Below are 18,161 nucleotides of genomic sequence, written 5' to 3' on the forward strand. Positions count from 1 at the left end.
CTAAAATAACATTGACACAGATTTCATCTCTTTTGTTTGATTGAGAAACATCCATAAAGTAGGCGTTCATTTCCGCCCACGTGGTCGCCACGCGAAAGCCGTCGTCCAATCCTCGCCGGTGGCATCAAGCGCATGTTCACAACCCCATTGGCTGGGAGCCGCAGCCGGCGAGTCAATAAATAAGCCGCGGGAAACACCGGAACCGCTGTCAGACACTTTGCGACGCGTTCAGAGACGCCGGATTCCTCTCAACTCGGCAGGCATTTCACAGGTGATGGATCCTCCGCCGTTGACGCATTTGACTTGTATCTTTTCTTCTTATTTCGTAGCAACTGATGGAAAGCTCGATTGATTTTACAAACTCGAGTTTGTTTGAGTCACTCACCCAAGACAATCGAGGGTTTGATTCATTTGAGGTTCCGAGTCAGTCGCCTGCTTTCTCAGCAGGGCGGCTTCCTCTGAGCTACCAAATGGTTCGTTTGTCGCGTTGCTGAGTGAGTCCTTCGTTTTGGGAGTGTGCGGGTCTACCGTGCAGCCAGAATCGATATACTCATACAAACGCAGTTACAGCAGCAGTGGTATAATGATGACATGTTGTCTAGGCTGTTATATACAGTTAGCTAGCTCGCAGTTGCCGGAACGAGCAAGTTATCGAGTCAACAGAGGAATTACCACTTACGAGTCAGTAAAATGACTTGAGTTTTGAACAGATCGTTCACCGCTCACGGATTACTCGTCTCATGGGTTGCAACCTTTAACATGCAACCTTGCAGCTGCAGAGGTTGAACGTTATCGCTCGATCATCCACATTGGGATGTATTTTATATCTAGGGTTTCCTAAATTCCTGACATTTTTTAAAATAATATTTGCATTCTTAAATTCTGCATGAACTTTCTCTAGATTTCAGATATTTTCTTTCAGATTCAAAGTTCCTTGCATGCGATAAGGAGACTGGGAAAGAATATTGATTTATCATCTTAATATAATCCAAAACAAATCCTATAAATGCAAGCCTGTCTGCTTAATACTCTCATGCATGTTATTTGCATATTGTATTGGCTATTCCAGTCATTTGTATGCACATTACTCCATGAAGAGGTTTAGTTAAAAGTCAATTTCAAATGTCTTCTTTCTGCAGACTCGGCGAACATGTCACTAAATATCCATATCAACAGTCCTAATGTGAAGTACACAGACACCCATATCACTGCTAAGTATTTGTACCAAACTTCATCAGTGCACAAAGATGGGAACACTATTACAGTAAGTCTGTTTTTGTCTCTCCTTCATTTTGCTTTCAAATTCTGGATACATGAAATGCTAACACTTCTTCTCATTGGGTTCAGGTGACACCCCGATCCACAGAGATGACGTTTCGTACAGAGAGGCATGTCCCCCGTGTGGGTGTAATGATGGTGGGCTGGGGTGGCAACAATGGCACCACTGTGACAGGAGCTGTGTTGGCCAACAAGCTCGGTCTCACCTGGAAGACAAAGACAGGAATCCAAGTGAGCGCAAATACAGAACACACCCCTGCATGTACACAGAGGTTTTACGATGTCTCACAATGTCATATGACATAAACCTGCCAAAATGGTGCAGTGGTGAGTGTTGTCATCTTAGAGCAACAAGGTATCTGGTTTGAATCTGCTGGTATGTGGAATGTGCATGTTCACCCTGTGCCAGCGTGGGCTGTGTCCAGTTTTCCAGCTTCCTCCCAGAACATAAACTTACTTTACAAGTCGACATTGTCTCAATGTGAGTGTAAATGTGTGCATGTTACAACATCTGGGTCCCTGTGACTGACCGCTGCCAGCAATAACTTAAAGCCTAAATTTAGTTGTATCTCCTTGAATTTATACTAAGGGTTTTGGTTTTAAAAAATGGAATTTGAGGGAAAAAAAAGGTGTCCAATTTCATTATTTCCATTTTTCTAATCTGAGCTCTGTACATTGACAAAGGTAACAGAGAATGTGCATGTCCTGTCTTATGAATTAAGTGTGGTACAAGTCTCCTGATACTGTAGCTGAGAGTCATCATAAGCCAGTTATGCTCACATGTGCTGTTGAGCGTTAAGGGCTTAACTGACCCTGGTGTTGAGGATTTCTCTTTATATGGACATCGGTAAAGGTCCTGTCATGTCTTGTCTCACACCATTGCCCTTTGGTTCACTAAAATAGCACACTGAACAATGAATGTGTAACAAATCACATTAAATGACAGCATTATTGCCTCTTGTTTTTCTCCCCTATTGTTTAGAAACCCAACTTCTGGGGCTCCTTCCTACAGGCGTCTACTGTCAGCCTGGGTTCAGGGCCCGACGGAGAAGTCTATGTGCCCTTCTGTGACCTCCTACCCATGGTTCAGCCCACTGATCTTGTCTTTGACGGTATGAAGTGTTCAGTTAGTAATGTCAGTCCTCCTCTCCCCCCTTGAGTGCTTTACAAGAAAGATAAATTAAGATACTGAGATTTGATTAACTGACAAAACATTAATGAGCCTTGAGAAAGTATGATGTATACTGAACCATATTCATTTTTTTCAACTTAAAAATAAAAAGATCCATTAATAATATATTAAAAATTAAAATGCACATCTTTTACCATTTCTGTTTTATTAAATGGGTATCTGATAAAAAATAAATCAAATGATTTTAATGGTATGTTTTCTGAAGAATGTGTTTCAGCCTTGTAAACCTTCTGCAGTGGCATTAACATGCATCTGAGGTGTTGCATTGTTGTCATAGTGATGTTTGCATTGGTGATACTGCAGAACATTCTTAGAGGAAGACTCAGGTTCTGGAGAATTTAATTGGCGGACAAACCCTGCAGGGAGACTCTGCTTGTCTAGTCTTGTTGCAACTGTTTCAGCTAAGCTTGCACAAAACGACAAATTCAAACAAGCCAGAGGGACAATAAACTAGTAAGATCTGAACTGTACCTGCAGAGGTAATTTAGTCTCTCCTGTGGAATGAAATAAACCAATTGTTACGCCTATTTCTATCATGAGCACCCAGCAGCAGACCCAGACATGGAACAACAGAAATTACCCTCCCACTTAAGGGTTTTCTTGTTTTACGAAAGATTATTTATCTGAATATTACAAGGGTGTGAGTCAAAAAATAATTTGGAAAATCGCTAAATTCATACATAGCGAATCTAAGATTGTTACAAATTCATAATCAGCTACCTGCAATAGAAATTTTCAATGCGTATGTCAAATTTTGGCGCATATTTAGACAGCAAGTTCGGCACAGAAGTTGAATTATTTGGGAGAGTTAATGTCACACGTGTCCATTAAAATTTACACTTTGGAATTTTTTTATTATGTCAATACAAAATGGGCGGCACGGTGGCGCTTTGGTTCGTGCTTTGGCCACATAGCACGAAAGACCCTGGTCGATTCCGACAAGGGGAACTTTCTGTGTGGAGTTTGCATATTCTCCCTGTGTCTGCAAAACCAGAGAAACCGGTTTTGTCCAAAAACACGGTCCAAATAAACCATGCAGGTTGATTTGGAAAAAAAATGGGAAGATGGCCCATAATTGAGTGATTGAATGGTTCTTTGTTTAGATTTGTGGCCCTGCGATTTACGGGTGACCAGTCCAGGGTGTACCCCGCCTCTCGTCTGATGACAGCAGGGAAAAAAAATTAAATATATCTTAGAAATTCAAAAGATTTTTTTGAATCATTTATTTATTTCTTTTCATTTTTGCTTAACATGTGACCGTTTGTAGGTTGGGATATCTCCTCCATAGATCTGGGAAGTGCAATGGAGCGAGCTCAAGTCTTTGATTGGTCATTACAAGAACAACTCCGGCCACATATGAGCAAAATGAAACCCAGGCCATCCATCTACATCCCAGATTTCATTGCTGCAAACCAAGAGACCCGGGCCGACAATGTCCTCTCGGGGATGATGGCGGAGCAGGTATAGCAATGCAAGGGATCATCAGTGCTTTTCTTTTTAGGTTTTGTAATTTCAGATGCAAGTTACTGTCTTATGGTCTTTCAGGTGGAGCAGATCAGAGCTGACATAAGGGACTTCCAACAATCAAGTGGCGTGGACAAAGTCATTGTTCTGTGGACCGCCAATACAGAGCGCTTCTGTGATGTCATACCCGGGGTCAATGACACGGCAGAGAACCTGCTGGCTTCGATTCAGGTGAGAGCAGGAGACGACAGTACAGACTCTTACGTGAAAGCGCACGATCAAGTCTGGCGTCCATAAATTGTTTGTGGATAAAAAAGGGTTGTAATGGCTGTTGAGAACAATTGACTTGAGACCAAATTGTCAGGAATTACTCAGTAAATACTTCATTCTCCCTATTGCTTTGGACCAAATAATAATCCTCTACAGCTTTTGTTGTCATCAAGCTTAATGAATGTAAAGATTAACTCCTATAACACACTGTGGGACTGTATGAACATTTTTCATAATCAGTCTAAAACAGTCTATAAAAGCTGTTACTCCTCAAATTACAGGACCTTAATTAAGATTTGCTCCCTCAGGGTGAGTCTTATTTGTCTCCTGCCTTCAGAGTGCTCGCAGCGCTGTCAGAAGTGATTAAATGTCTCTTTTGCAGAAAGATGACCTTTGCCAAACTGCTTGTTTTAGAATGTCAAGAAGTTGGCATTGAAGTTTTGGCAGAAAAAGAAGCTGAGCTTCGACTCTCAACCTCAGCATGACACTTTATTATGCTACTGTCGCAAATATCTGCTTTGCATAAGTAAGAAAATATCTTCTCTTTCCCACATCAGGCTGGCTCAGAGGTTTCTCCGTCCACGCTGTTTGCAGTGGCCAGCATATTGGAGGGTTGCGCCTACATCAACGGCTCACCTCAGAACACCTTTGTTCCCGGTGCAGTGGAGCTGGCTGTGCAGCGAGGTGTATTCATCGGAGGAGATGACTTCAAGTCTGGACAGACTAAAATCAAGTCTGTGCTGGTGGACTTTCTGGTCAGCGCAGGTATCAAGGTGAGAGAGTGAAGTGTAGAGCTGATAACAACCCATAGCATCCGTAGCCCTGAGCTCCAGAATGACAAGCTAAGATTAATCTGCCAGTCTTTTTCAGGAAACAAAATAAATCACTTAAACCATTTCATTTCACTACACTGGGCAGCCGACTTCCATCGTCAGCTACAATCACCTTGGAAACAATGATGGCAAGAACCTGTCGGCTCCCCTGCAGTTCCGCTCCAAAGAGATCACCAAGAGTAATGTGGTGGATGATATGGTGCAGTCCAACTCCATACTTTACCAGCCTGGAGAGAAACCCGATCATTGTGTGAGTGAGATAGATGCAGACGCACAGAGAGAATGAGCTCCATGTTTTTCTTCACCGATGACAACTGATCAGATAACCTGATTGTTCTGTATGGATTATTCCAGGTCGTGATAAAGTACGTCCCGTATGTGGGGGACAGCAAACGAGCCATGGATGAATACACTTCTGAAATATTGATGGGAGGGATCAATACTATTGCACTCCATAACACCTGTGAGGTTAGTGAACACTGGTACCTTAACCCTCTCAGGCTCAAATTAAGTTGTGGCGTAATTAGCTAAGTAGCATTTAGCTGTCGCAAATCTGCAACATCTGCCTGGAGAGGGTTAAATCTCACAGACACTCATTAGTGTTATTGTAGCATTTGCATGCTAGTTTGTACAGCCACACATAAATGCACTGAATGTGAATCTGTTATTAGCGAACCCAACTTCATCACCAAGAAAAACACTTTCTCACAGTAAGGGGATGAGAGCACTTGCTAATTAAGTTTCCATCCACCTGCCTTAAAAATATTTTTGATCTGCGTGTGACAAAAGTAACAAAAATCAGAAACTTGAACGTCGGAAATAAAGCAAATGACTGTGCATTGAAAAAAGATAGACCAAGCACCTAGATAATGTCTCTGCCTCTGGGGATGTGAAAAATGTCAAAAAATATACTATTTAGGTATATGTGGTTCATAAGAAGACACTAGACCTGTTCATTGAATTACTCCATGAAAAATGCATGCACACCAACCCCAACTGTTGTGTCAGAAGTGGGATACCTCTGGCACAACAGTTGGGGGCGGCGAGGCGCTGGAGGTAGAGCAATTGTCTTTTGAACCAAACATTCCTGGTTTGATTCCTGGCTCCTCCTAGTTTGTCGATGTGTTGTTGAGCAAGACCCTGAATCCCTAACTGCTCCCCTGGTGCTGTTGGACAGCAGCCGTTCTGCTTATGGTTCATCCATGATGGCTTAATTGCAGGGAAATAATTTCCCCACAGGGATTTATAAAGGATAAATTGTTATTGTTATTATTGTTATTATTATTATTATTATTATTATTATTATGTGTGTGCCTCTTTCACCAATGGTTCTAAAAATGTTCATTGTCTAGTTCCAATGAATCAACTCCACTTAACAATTACACTTTTACATGAAAACCTAGCGAGTGTAACACCAGGGATTAGCAGGTTTACTCAGAGCTTGCCCTGGATATACTCTGCGTCTTCAGGGTAAGCTAAGCCTCCTTGGGATATGAAACTCATTTTGACAGCTTGTGTCTGAAACCTACCACCGCATTTCCGGCTTAGTGAATTAACTTGGAACTAAGATTATACTGAAGAAAAGAATACTGGCAAATAAAAAAAGACAATTGACAGCCAGTTGTTGTCTCTTATTAAGATGAAAATGTTCTATGCTGCTTGTACATGAATGGCTACCCAAGCTCAGTTAATACTGGGCTTATAGGAATATACTTCCCCTTTTGCAGTATGACCTTTGAGAGTAGGTTTGTAGGTTAAAATAAGTAAACTTAAGTCAAACTTTCTAGTTTGACTTGTATACTGTCCGCTGAAATCCTCATGAGGAAATCTTGCTCTATATCTAATTGTAGATCTTAAGAGGGGAGGCTCAGGAATTCCAGAGCTTGTTGTTAATCCCTCTTAATGCAAGTAATTCAATGAAACATGCTGATCATGGGCATGTTTATTTAGTGTCTCAGCGCTACATCTGCTCTTACACATACTGAATACCTTCTACGGATAGCACATTTAATTCTAATTTGGTAAGTTAAATCGTTTTTCATTTTGTTCTGATCTACCTGAGGCCAGATTTTAACATTTTGGAGTGTCAGTAAAGATATGATGGGAGACTGTCTCTCGCGCGCGCACACACAAATGAGTGTAGGTTGTTATAGTTATCCATGTTTATTACAGTAGTGTGCCAGCAGATAACTCTGTTTGTATTTTAGTGCCCTTATTAAAAAAAACGATTTCAATGAGATATGGATTATGGCAAATACAATCTGAACAATAAACTGGCCTCACGTGCAATAAATACCACTACTGATATCACAGTACAGCAAGATTGTGCAAAAATTAAATTATAGAAAACTTTATAATGCATCAATATCAAATGTTCAATGAAGAAAACATATCACTACTGTGTCAATTTCACAGAATATAGTTACTGAACTACTGCACAAGGGAAAAACCTCTTAGCGTATGGTCATGTCAACTTCTCTAAATGGTAACAGGATAATCCACTTGCAATAAAAATATAAATATTTGACACCAGTGTTCAACTAAGGTGTTGCAGGTTGTGATAGTGTACTACGGTAATGATGTCATCTAACCTAATTTTTGCTGCACACGTAACATCACGGTTTCCTGTCTTTGCAAAAGGACTCTCTACTTGCCAGTCCAATTATCCTGGACCTGGTGATCCTAACGGAGCTTTGTCAGCGTGTGACTGTCCAGGTTCAAGGGGAGGAGGAGTTCTGGTCCTTTCACAGTGTCCTAGCCCTGCTTTCCTTCCTTTGCAAAGCACCCTTGGTGCCACCAGGGACCCCTGTCATCAATGCCTTCTTCCGACAGAGAGCCGCCATAGAAAATGTCATGAGGTATGGACCGTTTTCTATTAAGACCTTGATTTCCATTCCAGGTTTAGACTTCGAGTGCATTCCCTGTCATTTTACAAAAAAAAAAAGAGCTTTTAAGATTGTCTCCTTTTATAATATTCAAATATCATTTTCCAATTTCAGAGCATGCCTCGGCCTTCCTCCTCAGAACCATATGCTTCTGGAGCACAAGTTGCAGAGAGAGTTCCTGCCGCTACAAGCCTCCCACGTCAACGGTGACGTAACTGCTGTTGAAAAAAAGAAGACTACATATGGGAAGCAAATTCCTCAAGCGAACGGCATGCAGCACCTTTATCATAACGGCAAGTAAAACTCAAACAGAAACCTAAAAATAGGTGAGCCCATAAAAAGTAACAACCGGATGGAATGACACTCACTACAGCGTCACTTCATCCAGATAAGTGAGGTTCAGTCAGTATTGTCAGCTGATTGGGGAAATACACAGCTCAAGGTTTTTGAATAACACTTTTTTTTTTTTTTTTTTTGTGAAGCTCATCATTAAGTGAATGTTGAATGTACTAAAGCAGTCCTCATTACCAGTTCTTTGGTGGACTGTTTATCCAGACAGAAACCGTTTTCATCGTTGTGCTTGGAAATTAATCTGTCTTTTGTGGGTTAACATGCAATTATAAACTATTGACTAGCAACATAGTCTGGTAAACAGGATATCTGTTATTGTGGTGTATCTTTTTTAACATATTTATGTGAAGATGACAAAATGTTTTAGTTTTTATTCAAGTTTTAAGGATTAACAAACATTTATTTACTGCAATAAAATGTGAAATACTTGGTGTAAATGTCCTTTTTCTATGATCTACATATTTTTGATTTCCCGAAACATGTCTGGCACACACAGGTGCCAGACAAATTAGACATTGTGACATTAGTCAAATATCTTGCTAGAATTCAGCAGATCCATTTATATATTTGAGCACCGTTGCAATGTGACTGCAGAATTCTGTCTATTCATGCATGTGGTTGCCAGATTTAAAGGTCAAAGTCAAAATGGATTCTCGGTGGAGTTTCTGTTAATGTTCATAATTATGTTGTGATAAATATAAAACTTGGCTGAGATTGCACAGGCCCAGATTTAGAGAAAACCATCAGTACATCAAAATATTAAATCTTAAATGGAACAATTGTTTTCATAAATTTGCTCCCATTTCAGATTGCCATAACATAAACAACTGTCTGCCATCATTTAGTTTAAAGAAATTCAACGGCAGAATTTAATAAAATTACCGTATATATACCGATGCAATCACCTTTAGGCTATTCTAAAGATCAATGCTTGTCACTCATCGAGAAGGAAAAGGTAAATAATATTCCAATGAAACTGGTTGGACAATCACACTTTGAAAGTTCTACGGATGGATTGTTTATTTTATTTTTTTATTTATTTTTTGTTTTCTTTTTTATTTAATTTTCTAAAATGAATTCTTTTTTCGCATGGGGGGGGGGCAATCACTGATCGTTTTAACTTCTACTTTGTTTTTGTTTTTGTTTTTTTTAAACAATATTTCATTTCCTGTTTCGCGATCGATCTGAATTCACTTCCGCTGCCGTTGCTGCGACACGGGGTGTCAACAGAAATGGCGGACAGGGAGAAGCGCCGGCCCGGGGTTCCTCCTCCCGGGATGGCCGAGGGGAAAGCCACCAAATCGGACAACGACGGGGAGTTTTTATCGCAGGCGGGAATCGGGGAACTACTCCGCGGAGCAATTCTGAAAATGGTTGAGGCCCGATCGGACGATCCTATCGGCTTCCTGGCCGACCACTTCTGCAACCTGGCCTCCGTAACGGAGACCGGCTCGGCCGGAGGCGGCGACGGGGATCCGCCGCACAACGGCCCGCTGGCGAGGGATCAGCAACATCTCAACCGGGCACTGTGGCACCTGCGCCTGGCTCACCACTCCCAGAGGTCGGTGCGGATTTATGAGATTGAAAGACAAACTCGTCCACCTCCTCTCGCATGCCGCAGTTCTTCCCAGATTCACCTGCTGCTTATCAGAATAAACTTTATTTGTCCTCGAGGGGAAATTGGAGAAAGCATGGCGTAGCATAGCATCCTAGAGCAGATCCAACATCTATGCAAGACTGTCTCAGAAAATTAAAGTATTGTTATAAAGGTCTTTATCTTCCGTTATGCAATTACAAAAACTAACATGTCATACATTCTGGATTCATTACAAATCAACTGAAACATTGTAAGCCTTTTATTATTTTAATATTGCTGATTATGGCTTGCATCTTAAGAAAATTCAAAAATCCTATCTCAAAATATTAGAATATCATGAAAAAGTCGTTTTTTTTTTATTGCATTACAGAAGATAAAGAACTTTATCACAATATTCAAATTTTCTAAGAGAGGCCTGTACATGTACATGCAATAAAGGTCAGTTAAAAACAATATGTGAATTCCAACATATTGTCACCCTCTTAATCGCCTAAGTCATTGTTTTATAAAAATGTGTTTTTTTGGCTAAAGCATTTCTTCATGATGCTAAACACCTTTGTCAAAATTGCCTACATCCTCAGTTAAATAGATTGTGCCATTCTACCCCTTTGATAGAAATTTCCTGTGTCAAGACTGTGTCAATGGTTCAGTTTTTTTTGTTTCCTGAAAAATCTGAAAAAATGACTTAGGCAATTATTTTCAGAGGGTGACGATATGTAAATAAGCTGTACATCTGTAAATGGCTGTATAGCTATAACTAACTACATCCATACAAAGGGCAGAAGAAAAACTGAATTTGTGCGATGCTCCCTATATTTACACAATAAATATAATACAAGCTGCAATACACTCATGGCTGTCGTCTCACTCCTGATTCAGCAGTTTACCAACACTGGCTTAGGATTTAGGGCCATCTCCCTTTCTCTTCCATAATCATCACCATTCAAAATGAAATGCAAAAATAAATAGAAACTATCTTTTTTTTTTTAATTTGAATCCATGAAGGTTATATCGAAAATGTCCCAATCAAGATAAATTTAAAGGTTCCTCGTGATGAAATGGGCTTTGCTCTTCCTCTTTCTTAAGTATAATGTTTGGTCTTCAATCTGCAAACACTAGTCTCTATTCAGTTATGGAAGTGAAAGTTGCCGAGATGAAAATATCAATTCATTCAGCTGATTTGAGGAATAATTTGAAGCGAACCTGGTTCAGTGTTCTGCAGATACAAGTGCAGATGGACAGAAGGTCGACTTAATATATATTTATATTCCAGCAGTTCAACTGATTTGTTTATTTCCATTTTAATGTGAATTTTCAGTCAGGAATATGTAACGCCTTATTACTATTTTACTAACAAGTCATAATTATCCTGATATGTCATAGTTTGTAGAAATGAGCGTTCTTGGTCTTTAGAGTACTGATATCAATTACAGATTCATAATATATCACACCTAATTTCGATGTAACCAAATTGCAGTGCTGTATATAAATTAACATGCTCTTTCCTTCTAACTACAGAGAACTTCTTCTCCCTCTTCTCGGATACAGGCATTCAGTACAATGTCATTTTATACATGAGCCAATGACATGGCATATTCTTACTAGAAATCAATAGGAAAGACCTATTAATGTGTGTGTGTGCGCACGCTTGCGTTCGCTAACACTTTTTTTCAACTATGTTCATGTATAATGGGGATTTCGAGTCACCGGGGCCGGGCCTTTGGGACTCCTTATTTCCGATAGTGCTCGTGTAAAACATTTTACATTTGCTATTTCAGAATAAACTGATGCCAGGAGGTATTATCGCCATTCATGGATTTGAGATGATCACAGAGGGACCTGTCTGCTTCATCTGACAAATACACATGCAAAACCGCCCTCTTGTGCTTTGCATATACATATTTCTCAGATGCCCAGCTTGATGGGATCACGTCGAGAGCGAATGTTGACCACACGGCATCTGACCACTAAGACTGACTTTTTTTTTATTTCTCCCTCCGCACCCAGATCTGCCTTTAGCAACAATGTCCGCGTAGCATACGACCTGCTAAACCTTACGGGGCCAAGTAGAGGTCCAGAAGAGGTCCCAGAAGGCCCTGATGACTCCTGCACTAAAGGCCCCACCGGAGGAGGTGGCGTGCGCGGTGGCCTCTACACACAGACACTGCAGTGCCTGTGCAGTGAAGGCGGAGTCCCTGCGTCCACCTCTGCTCCACTCCTCTGCCGTCTGCACTGCCAAGACCACGAGGCCGTCCCCTATGATGTCTTCCATCACGGTGTCCTGACATGTGCAGTTTTCTCAGACTACATCCGGCAGGCTCAAAAGCTTTATGCCGAAGTGTGCTGTCCAGATGAAGGGCCCGCCTCCCGGGCGCTCTGCTTGGCCGTGCTCGGGACACTGAAGGAAGCCTTAGAGACGTCGCAAGTCTGCGATGCAAACTGCTGTGTAAATGCTAATACTAAAGCCAACTCCTGTCTGAAGGCCAATGTGAAGGCTATTCGCTTCCTGGAAGCCAGTGCCAAGATTTCGCCCTACAAGTTGGCTCAGGCCATGTCTGGAGCACAAACAAGGGGCCCCGGTGGCGACATGGATGCCAAGGAGTTTGAGAATGCAGCTGCCAAACTCTTTATTAATCGAGTAAAAGTTGTGTCCTAGCTGCTTTCTTCAGTTTTGAATGTATAGCTCACTTCAGTATTACCAAGAGTGAAGAATGACCTTTATGTGAACTTGCTTCTACCTCTAACATGCCTCTGTAGCACTTACACCCAGTACGTACACCTAATCCACCATAATGTACCCAGTGTTATTGATTTATTTATTCATTTATTCATTTATTTAGATAAGGGGTTGGGATCATCTTTGATTCCATGACACTCCTGTATGGCTGTTGTGATCTCATTTTTGGAAATCATGTAAAAAAAAAATTATCCTAGATATAGTCTGAAATAGCCATAATTTTTATAATAGAGTACATTCATCAAGAATAATTTGAAATTTGTAATGCGTTTGGATAGCCGTATGAGTGGAGGTATTTTAAACATTGAAAATATAGCCAATTCCTCATTTAGGGAGAAATAATCAGTCACTGAAGTGGTTCAAGTGGGAGGGCTGTCTGCAGCTTTCAGTTTTTATCCTTTTATTCTTTGGATTGAGATCTAACTTTATATCACTTTGCCATGAAGTACAGATTAGAAAGTAACGTTACCCTGACCTCTGTGTACTGTAGTCTAAGATTAAAGAGAACAAAAAAGAAAATTCAATTCATAATAGAAAATATTGTCATCCTTCAATTTTGGAAAACCAAACTAATGATTAATTATTTCATCCCACATAGTATATTTGTTCAGTTGATTTTAAACGAATTGCATTTTGGAGAATGTTGTTGAAAAATGTCACTTACCCAGAATTCTGTTGTGCATGCGCAAACGGACAGAAAAAAAAATCCAAATAATAACAAGGATGTTTACTTGTGGCGTGCGCTAGCAGGAACTGGACATGATAGATGAACCAGCCAGGCAGCAAAAATGGTATTAGTACAAGAAAAATACTTAGTTCTCTGGAATGGAAAGTATCGTTTTTCAAAGATGGACAGGTGTTACTGCCTATAATGAAAGACCTGTTGTTTGTCAACTGAATTCAATAATGCCTAGACATGGACTGCACGCTTGCAACAGCTCTTAGATTCCTGAAATAAAACACTGGAAGTAGTTAAACTTGCGAGAAGAACTAAGATTGGGAATGTGCTTCTTTATTATGTTATTGTACAGTACACTTCAATGCCAACTCGGCAAACTATTCTCGAAAAATACTCTCTTGTTACCACTGACAACTACAACAAAATGATGTTTAAATCAAAATAAAAGTATGAAAAAGAAGACTGTGTGCAGTATACTTTTGTAGAGGTCAAAATCATGTGTGCATTTATGTGCCTCGTCTGCGCATTCAGATAACTTAATAATAATATGTAATAATAAGATGATTAAGTGAAAAACTCCTCAAGCATTATGTCAAAGTAATAAAGTTTGACTTCTCACATGGATTTTAATATCAAAGAAAAAAAAGGGAAAAGTACAATCTGCTTGTGACTTAATAAATAAGGTACTCAATATCAATGACAATGAAGTGAAAATTAGGACAATAAAAAGGGGACAGGATATTATCTCAAAATTGACATTCATATCACGTTAAACAATGATGTGGAACATATTCTTTCTGTCTAATAAAAACCGCTGGTCTGTGAATCACCTGATTGTGAATGTTTTGGATCAAACTGAAAATGGGTTTTCGTGGCTGTGGAATATTTTGGACGTATTCTTCCATGTCACCAGCAGGTGGCGCCCTTGCGACTGAGCTATTATTCTAACTAAAGAAGAAAAAAATCCCACCGGAAGTATTTGCAGTCCTGGCACCAAGCGTTTGAACCAAAGTATATTCGTCCCAGTGAACCCTTATGTGACCTTTCCAAGCGCCCGGTTGATCGAGATGGAGGAAGAGGAGCAGCTGCGGTCCCTCATGTTCCTCATGACCTACTTATTGTTGAAGCGGCGGAGGGACACAAACAGCGCAGATATCCAGAGGCGCAACGAGATTCAGAGACGCATCCGCCATCGCCAGTACTTTTTCCAGAGGCAGAGGAGGATGATGATGGTCTGTCACACGTCTGCACTCCTGCAGAACATAATAAGCTGGATAAAATGAAAATTGAAAAAAAGAACAACTAACGTTCTAGAGAGTCCGTAAGAGGCATTGGCGATTCCACAAATGTTCTTTTTTATCACGTTCTTCTTCACGTTCTTCTTTTTTATCATACTATTGTGCACTCCTTACCTCACTTGTTACTAAGACACTTATAATTTTATCACTCGTTTACTAAGACACTTTATAGTTTCACTGAGACACTGTATAGTTTATAGTTTATTTTATTTCTAATTCTGCCTTTTCTTTTTATTATTTATTACTGTTATATTTTCTGTAACTCTGGCACAACAATTTCCTTCGGGATTAATAAAGTTGTTCTTATCTTATCTTATCTTATCTTAAATCAATAAGCTAGTTGAATTTAAAGATATTACCTAATTTAAGATCCTCATTCATATAATAATGCAGAGTTTTTTTTCTGCTTATGTAACAAAAAGTTATTTGCAGTAAGCAAAAAAACAACAGCCTCATCGATTGTCAATTATCCTTTGCTTTGAAATGCAAGACTAAACATTTTTTTAAAACTAATCACAATGTCATGTTGTCATTGCGTCAGTGAGAGCAAAATGATAAGTCCTCTCAATTCTGAAAATTATAAAAAACATTTCAGTCAACAGACTGACAACTGGCTTATTTTTTTCATCGATCTGTAGAAAATATTTGTTGCTGTTATGGATCGTCTTTGCAGATGATGATCGCAGGAGGCATCCACTCAGATGTTCCAATCCGCACACGGCCGTGGACCACCACTCCGAGCACTGATTGGTGGGAACGGGTGGTGATGACCGAATTCCAAGCGTCCGATTGGTTGAATAAGTTCCGCATGAGCCGGGAGACGTTCTTCTACCTCTGTGACAAGCTGCGGCCTCGTCTGGCCCGCCAGGACACCAGCTTCCGCCTGGCGTTGCCAGTGGAGAAACGGGTAGCGGTTTCTCTGTGGCGTCTAGCTTCAAACATCGAGTACCGCACCATCGGCGCCCTGTTCGGTGTGGGGAAGTCCACCGTGTGCAGGTGCGTTAGAGACATGTGTCACGCTATCGTGGCGCTCCTCACCAATGTATACCTGAGGCCTCCTAAAGAGCAGGACCTGGAAACTTCAGCCAAATTCTTCTTGTCGCGCACTGGCTTCCCCCATTGTATTGCTACCATAGCAACCCTCCACACAGCCATCATGACCCCGTCAAACAACGCATCTGATTACGCAAACCCCTCTGGCTGGCTCTCGGTGATGTCTCAGGTCGACTTTTTGAACCCTAAAATATCCCCACGGTAACTGGCTCCTTCACATGCTGACTGCTTGTTGTCGTTGTCGTTGTAGCTGGTCGTGAGTGGCAGTGGACAGTTCTGGGATGTGTGCGCCAGTTTCCCCGGTGGTACCGACCCAGCTGACATATTACTGAACTCTTCACTGTGGGCCACAGCCGCAGAGGGAGGTCTGTCTCCCGCACCGGCACCCATCTTCATGGGGAAACCGCTCAGGTAAGGTCCGCAACCAAAAACCAGGCCAACCAATACTGGATATTTCATGATTATGCAAGGGGTAAATTAAGATTCAATTGTCTGTAGGTGTGATACTCCCCATTCCCGCTCTCAAGTTTTAATGCTTTGACTGGCTTAATTTCAACACATTACATCAAATAGTGCTGTACGTAATAACCAGCGGTAATAATGTCCATTTGGTGTCAGTAATGCAGGGGTGGGGAAACTATGGCCCACGGGACACATCCGGCCCGGTGGTCTTTTTAATCCGATTTGGCAAAGATTGGTACAGAATTCATACTTGATGTGAACAATTTAATGATTGGGTCAATGAATGTGAGAGCTCAAACAGGAGATTATTTCATTTTTGGAGCTACTTGAGAATGTGATTCAGCCTTTACTTGTACTGACACACATGAATGAGCTGGAAATGAAGCTACAACGGAAAAAAACGGTTTGTGCATGAAATGCATTTTCGAAGCAAATGTCAGACAAGTCTGATATATACTGTTGACGAATGCATTTTTTTTTCTTATGTATCGTAGCTTGTGGTCACCAGGCCCGTCTGTCAAATTTTAAAAGTCAATGCGGCCCCTGAGCCAAAGCGTTTGCCCACCCTTGCAGTAATGGTAGAAATAAGACATGAGATTATGGTTTGGATGGAATTTACAGTCCAACTGGTTCTGAAAATCCATCTTGGGACTTAAACCTAACATCAATGAGATATGAGTCTTTGTTCATCCCAGTTTGAGGTTTTGTCAATGTAACAGCAGTAAAAGTGGAGAGGTTACAAGAGATTTAACTCATAAACATACAACAAAAAATATAAAAAATGGCAAATGAATGTAAAGAATATATGTAAAATTATACAGTGCTAATTGTGTTATGATACTGGTATATGTCTGTGGAGGTTCTCAGTCATCCAGGTCATGTTGAAATCTTCTTGTCATGGCAACTGGACTTGAATTTCTTTGCTTGAAGACGTCTTCAAGCGAAGAAATTGGTACATAACACAATTCTGGTATAATAACAATATAAAAATACACAAAAAGGACGGGGGATAAAGTACATACCTTTGTTGCAGCCAATGTAACTTTTAGATACTAAGGAATCTTGATTGTATTCCAATATTAAAGTTGGAAGTAAATTAGTAAAGCAAATTTCCATATCGCTAAAATCTACTTTAAAATTGACATACGCATTCATATTTGTGTAAAAATTTTCAATATTAAGATGGAGTGATAGTCAGTCTATGCAATTTGAAAATCTTCCAGAGTGGTCCAGACCATAACTGGTTGAAACCATTTGTGAATAGGTATGTCCTCCTGGGGGAGGCTTGCTACCCGCTGCAGAGCTGGCTGATGAAGGCCTTTCCAGAAGAACAGGGCAGAAGGGCGAGCCACCCAACACTGACAGAGCCACAGCGGCTCTTCAACCGGCAGTTCAACCGAGCAATGCAGGCATCACAAGAGGCACTGCTGAGGCTACGGGCACGCTGGCAGTGTCTGAGCAAAAGAAATGACTGCGGGCTGGATGTGATCCCCACAATGATCCTGGCTTGCTGCATCCTGCACAATGTGTGCGAATCTCACGGGGATGCTTTCAAGACAGAGTGGCAGGAGGAGGTGGCTGAAGCGGAGAGCCCTCAACCCGTTAATAAGCACTCTGTCTTGAGCAGCATGGACCAGAGTCATGGCGAAGAAGTCCGAGAACTCTTCTGTGACTATTTTCAACAGCACAAAGACTGAACACTTATGACATGTGGAGCCTGAAGTTTTTTTTCTTTTCAAACAAAATTCTTGTACTTAGAAACAAAAGTCAATGCAGTATTAAGTGGCTCTCAATAGTAACAAAGAGCAATTATGTAATGGCATTATGCGTTTCATCTCAGCTCACCAAAGAGCTGTAATTTTTTCAGTTCAATTATAAAAAAGGAGAAAAAATATAAAAAGCACTTTGTGTTTGACTTATGATTTGCCATTTGGTGCTGAAAAAAAAGAATAATCTTGAATTGCATATTGTTACACAAATTTCGCTAAATTGGGATTCCAAGATATCTGGAGTAATCTTGATCTGTTTACTTCAGTGGTTGCTTCATGAAAATTCTTCAATG

General features: G+C 40.6%; 3 protein-coding genes across 4 annotated transcripts; all 3 read left to right on the plus strand.

The window, feature by feature from the left end:
- Nucleotides 1-216: 216 nt before the first annotated feature.
- Nucleotides 217-8,723, plus strand: LOC147237912 (inositol-3-phosphate synthase 1-A-like). The gene is made up of 11 exons (XM_086160490.1): nt 217-271; nt 1,140-1,264; nt 1,348-1,509; nt 2,261-2,390; nt 3,738-3,931; nt 4,016-4,165; nt 4,762-4,977; nt 5,123-5,287; nt 5,392-5,505; nt 7,678-7,895; nt 8,037-8,723. Exons 2-11 carry the CDS (start codon nt 1,151-1,153, stop codon nt 8,221-8,223), a joined length of 1,650 nt encoding a protein of 549 aa, XP_086016616.1. The 5' UTR covers nt 217-271; nt 1,140-1,150; the 3' UTR covers nt 8,224-8,723.
- A 643-nt stretch (nt 8,724-9,366) lies between these two features.
- tpgs1 (tubulin polyglutamylase complex subunit 1) lies at nt 9,367-13,743 on the plus strand. The gene is made up of 2 exons (XM_086160612.1): nt 9,367-9,834; nt 11,878-13,743. The coding sequence occupies exons 1-2, from the start codon at nt 9,506-9,508 to the stop codon at nt 12,524-12,526; spliced, it is 978 nt and encodes a 325-aa protein (XP_086016738.1). The 5' UTR covers nt 9,367-9,505; the 3' UTR covers nt 12,527-13,743.
- A 517-nt stretch (nt 13,744-14,260) lies between these two features.
- Nucleotides 14,261-18,002, plus strand: LOC147237914 (uncharacterized). Of its 2 annotated transcripts, none has more exons than XM_086160737.1 (4): nt 14,261-14,518; nt 15,258-15,806; nt 15,888-16,048; nt 17,364-18,002. In XM_086160737.1, the coding sequence occupies exons 1-4, from the start codon at nt 14,354-14,356 to the stop codon at nt 17,794-17,796; spliced, it is 1,308 nt and encodes a 435-aa protein (XP_086016863.1). In that variant the 5' UTR covers nt 14,261-14,353; the 3' UTR covers nt 17,797-18,002. The 2 variants fall into 2 exon arrangements, with proteins under 2 accessions (XP_086016863.1, XP_086016943.1); XM_086160817.1 differs by having other exon boundaries at nt 14,409-14,607.
- The last annotated feature ends 159 nt before the right edge of the window (nt 18,003-18,161 follow it).

Source organism: Fistularia commersonii, chromosome 1 (assembly GCF_037954325.1).
Source record: "Fistularia commersonii isolate RoL2024-O1a breed Wild chromosome 1, RoL_Fcom_v1.0, whole genome shotgun sequence".
Lineage (NCBI taxonomy): Eukaryota > Metazoa > Chordata > Actinopteri > Syngnathiformes > Fistulariidae > Fistularia > Fistularia commersonii.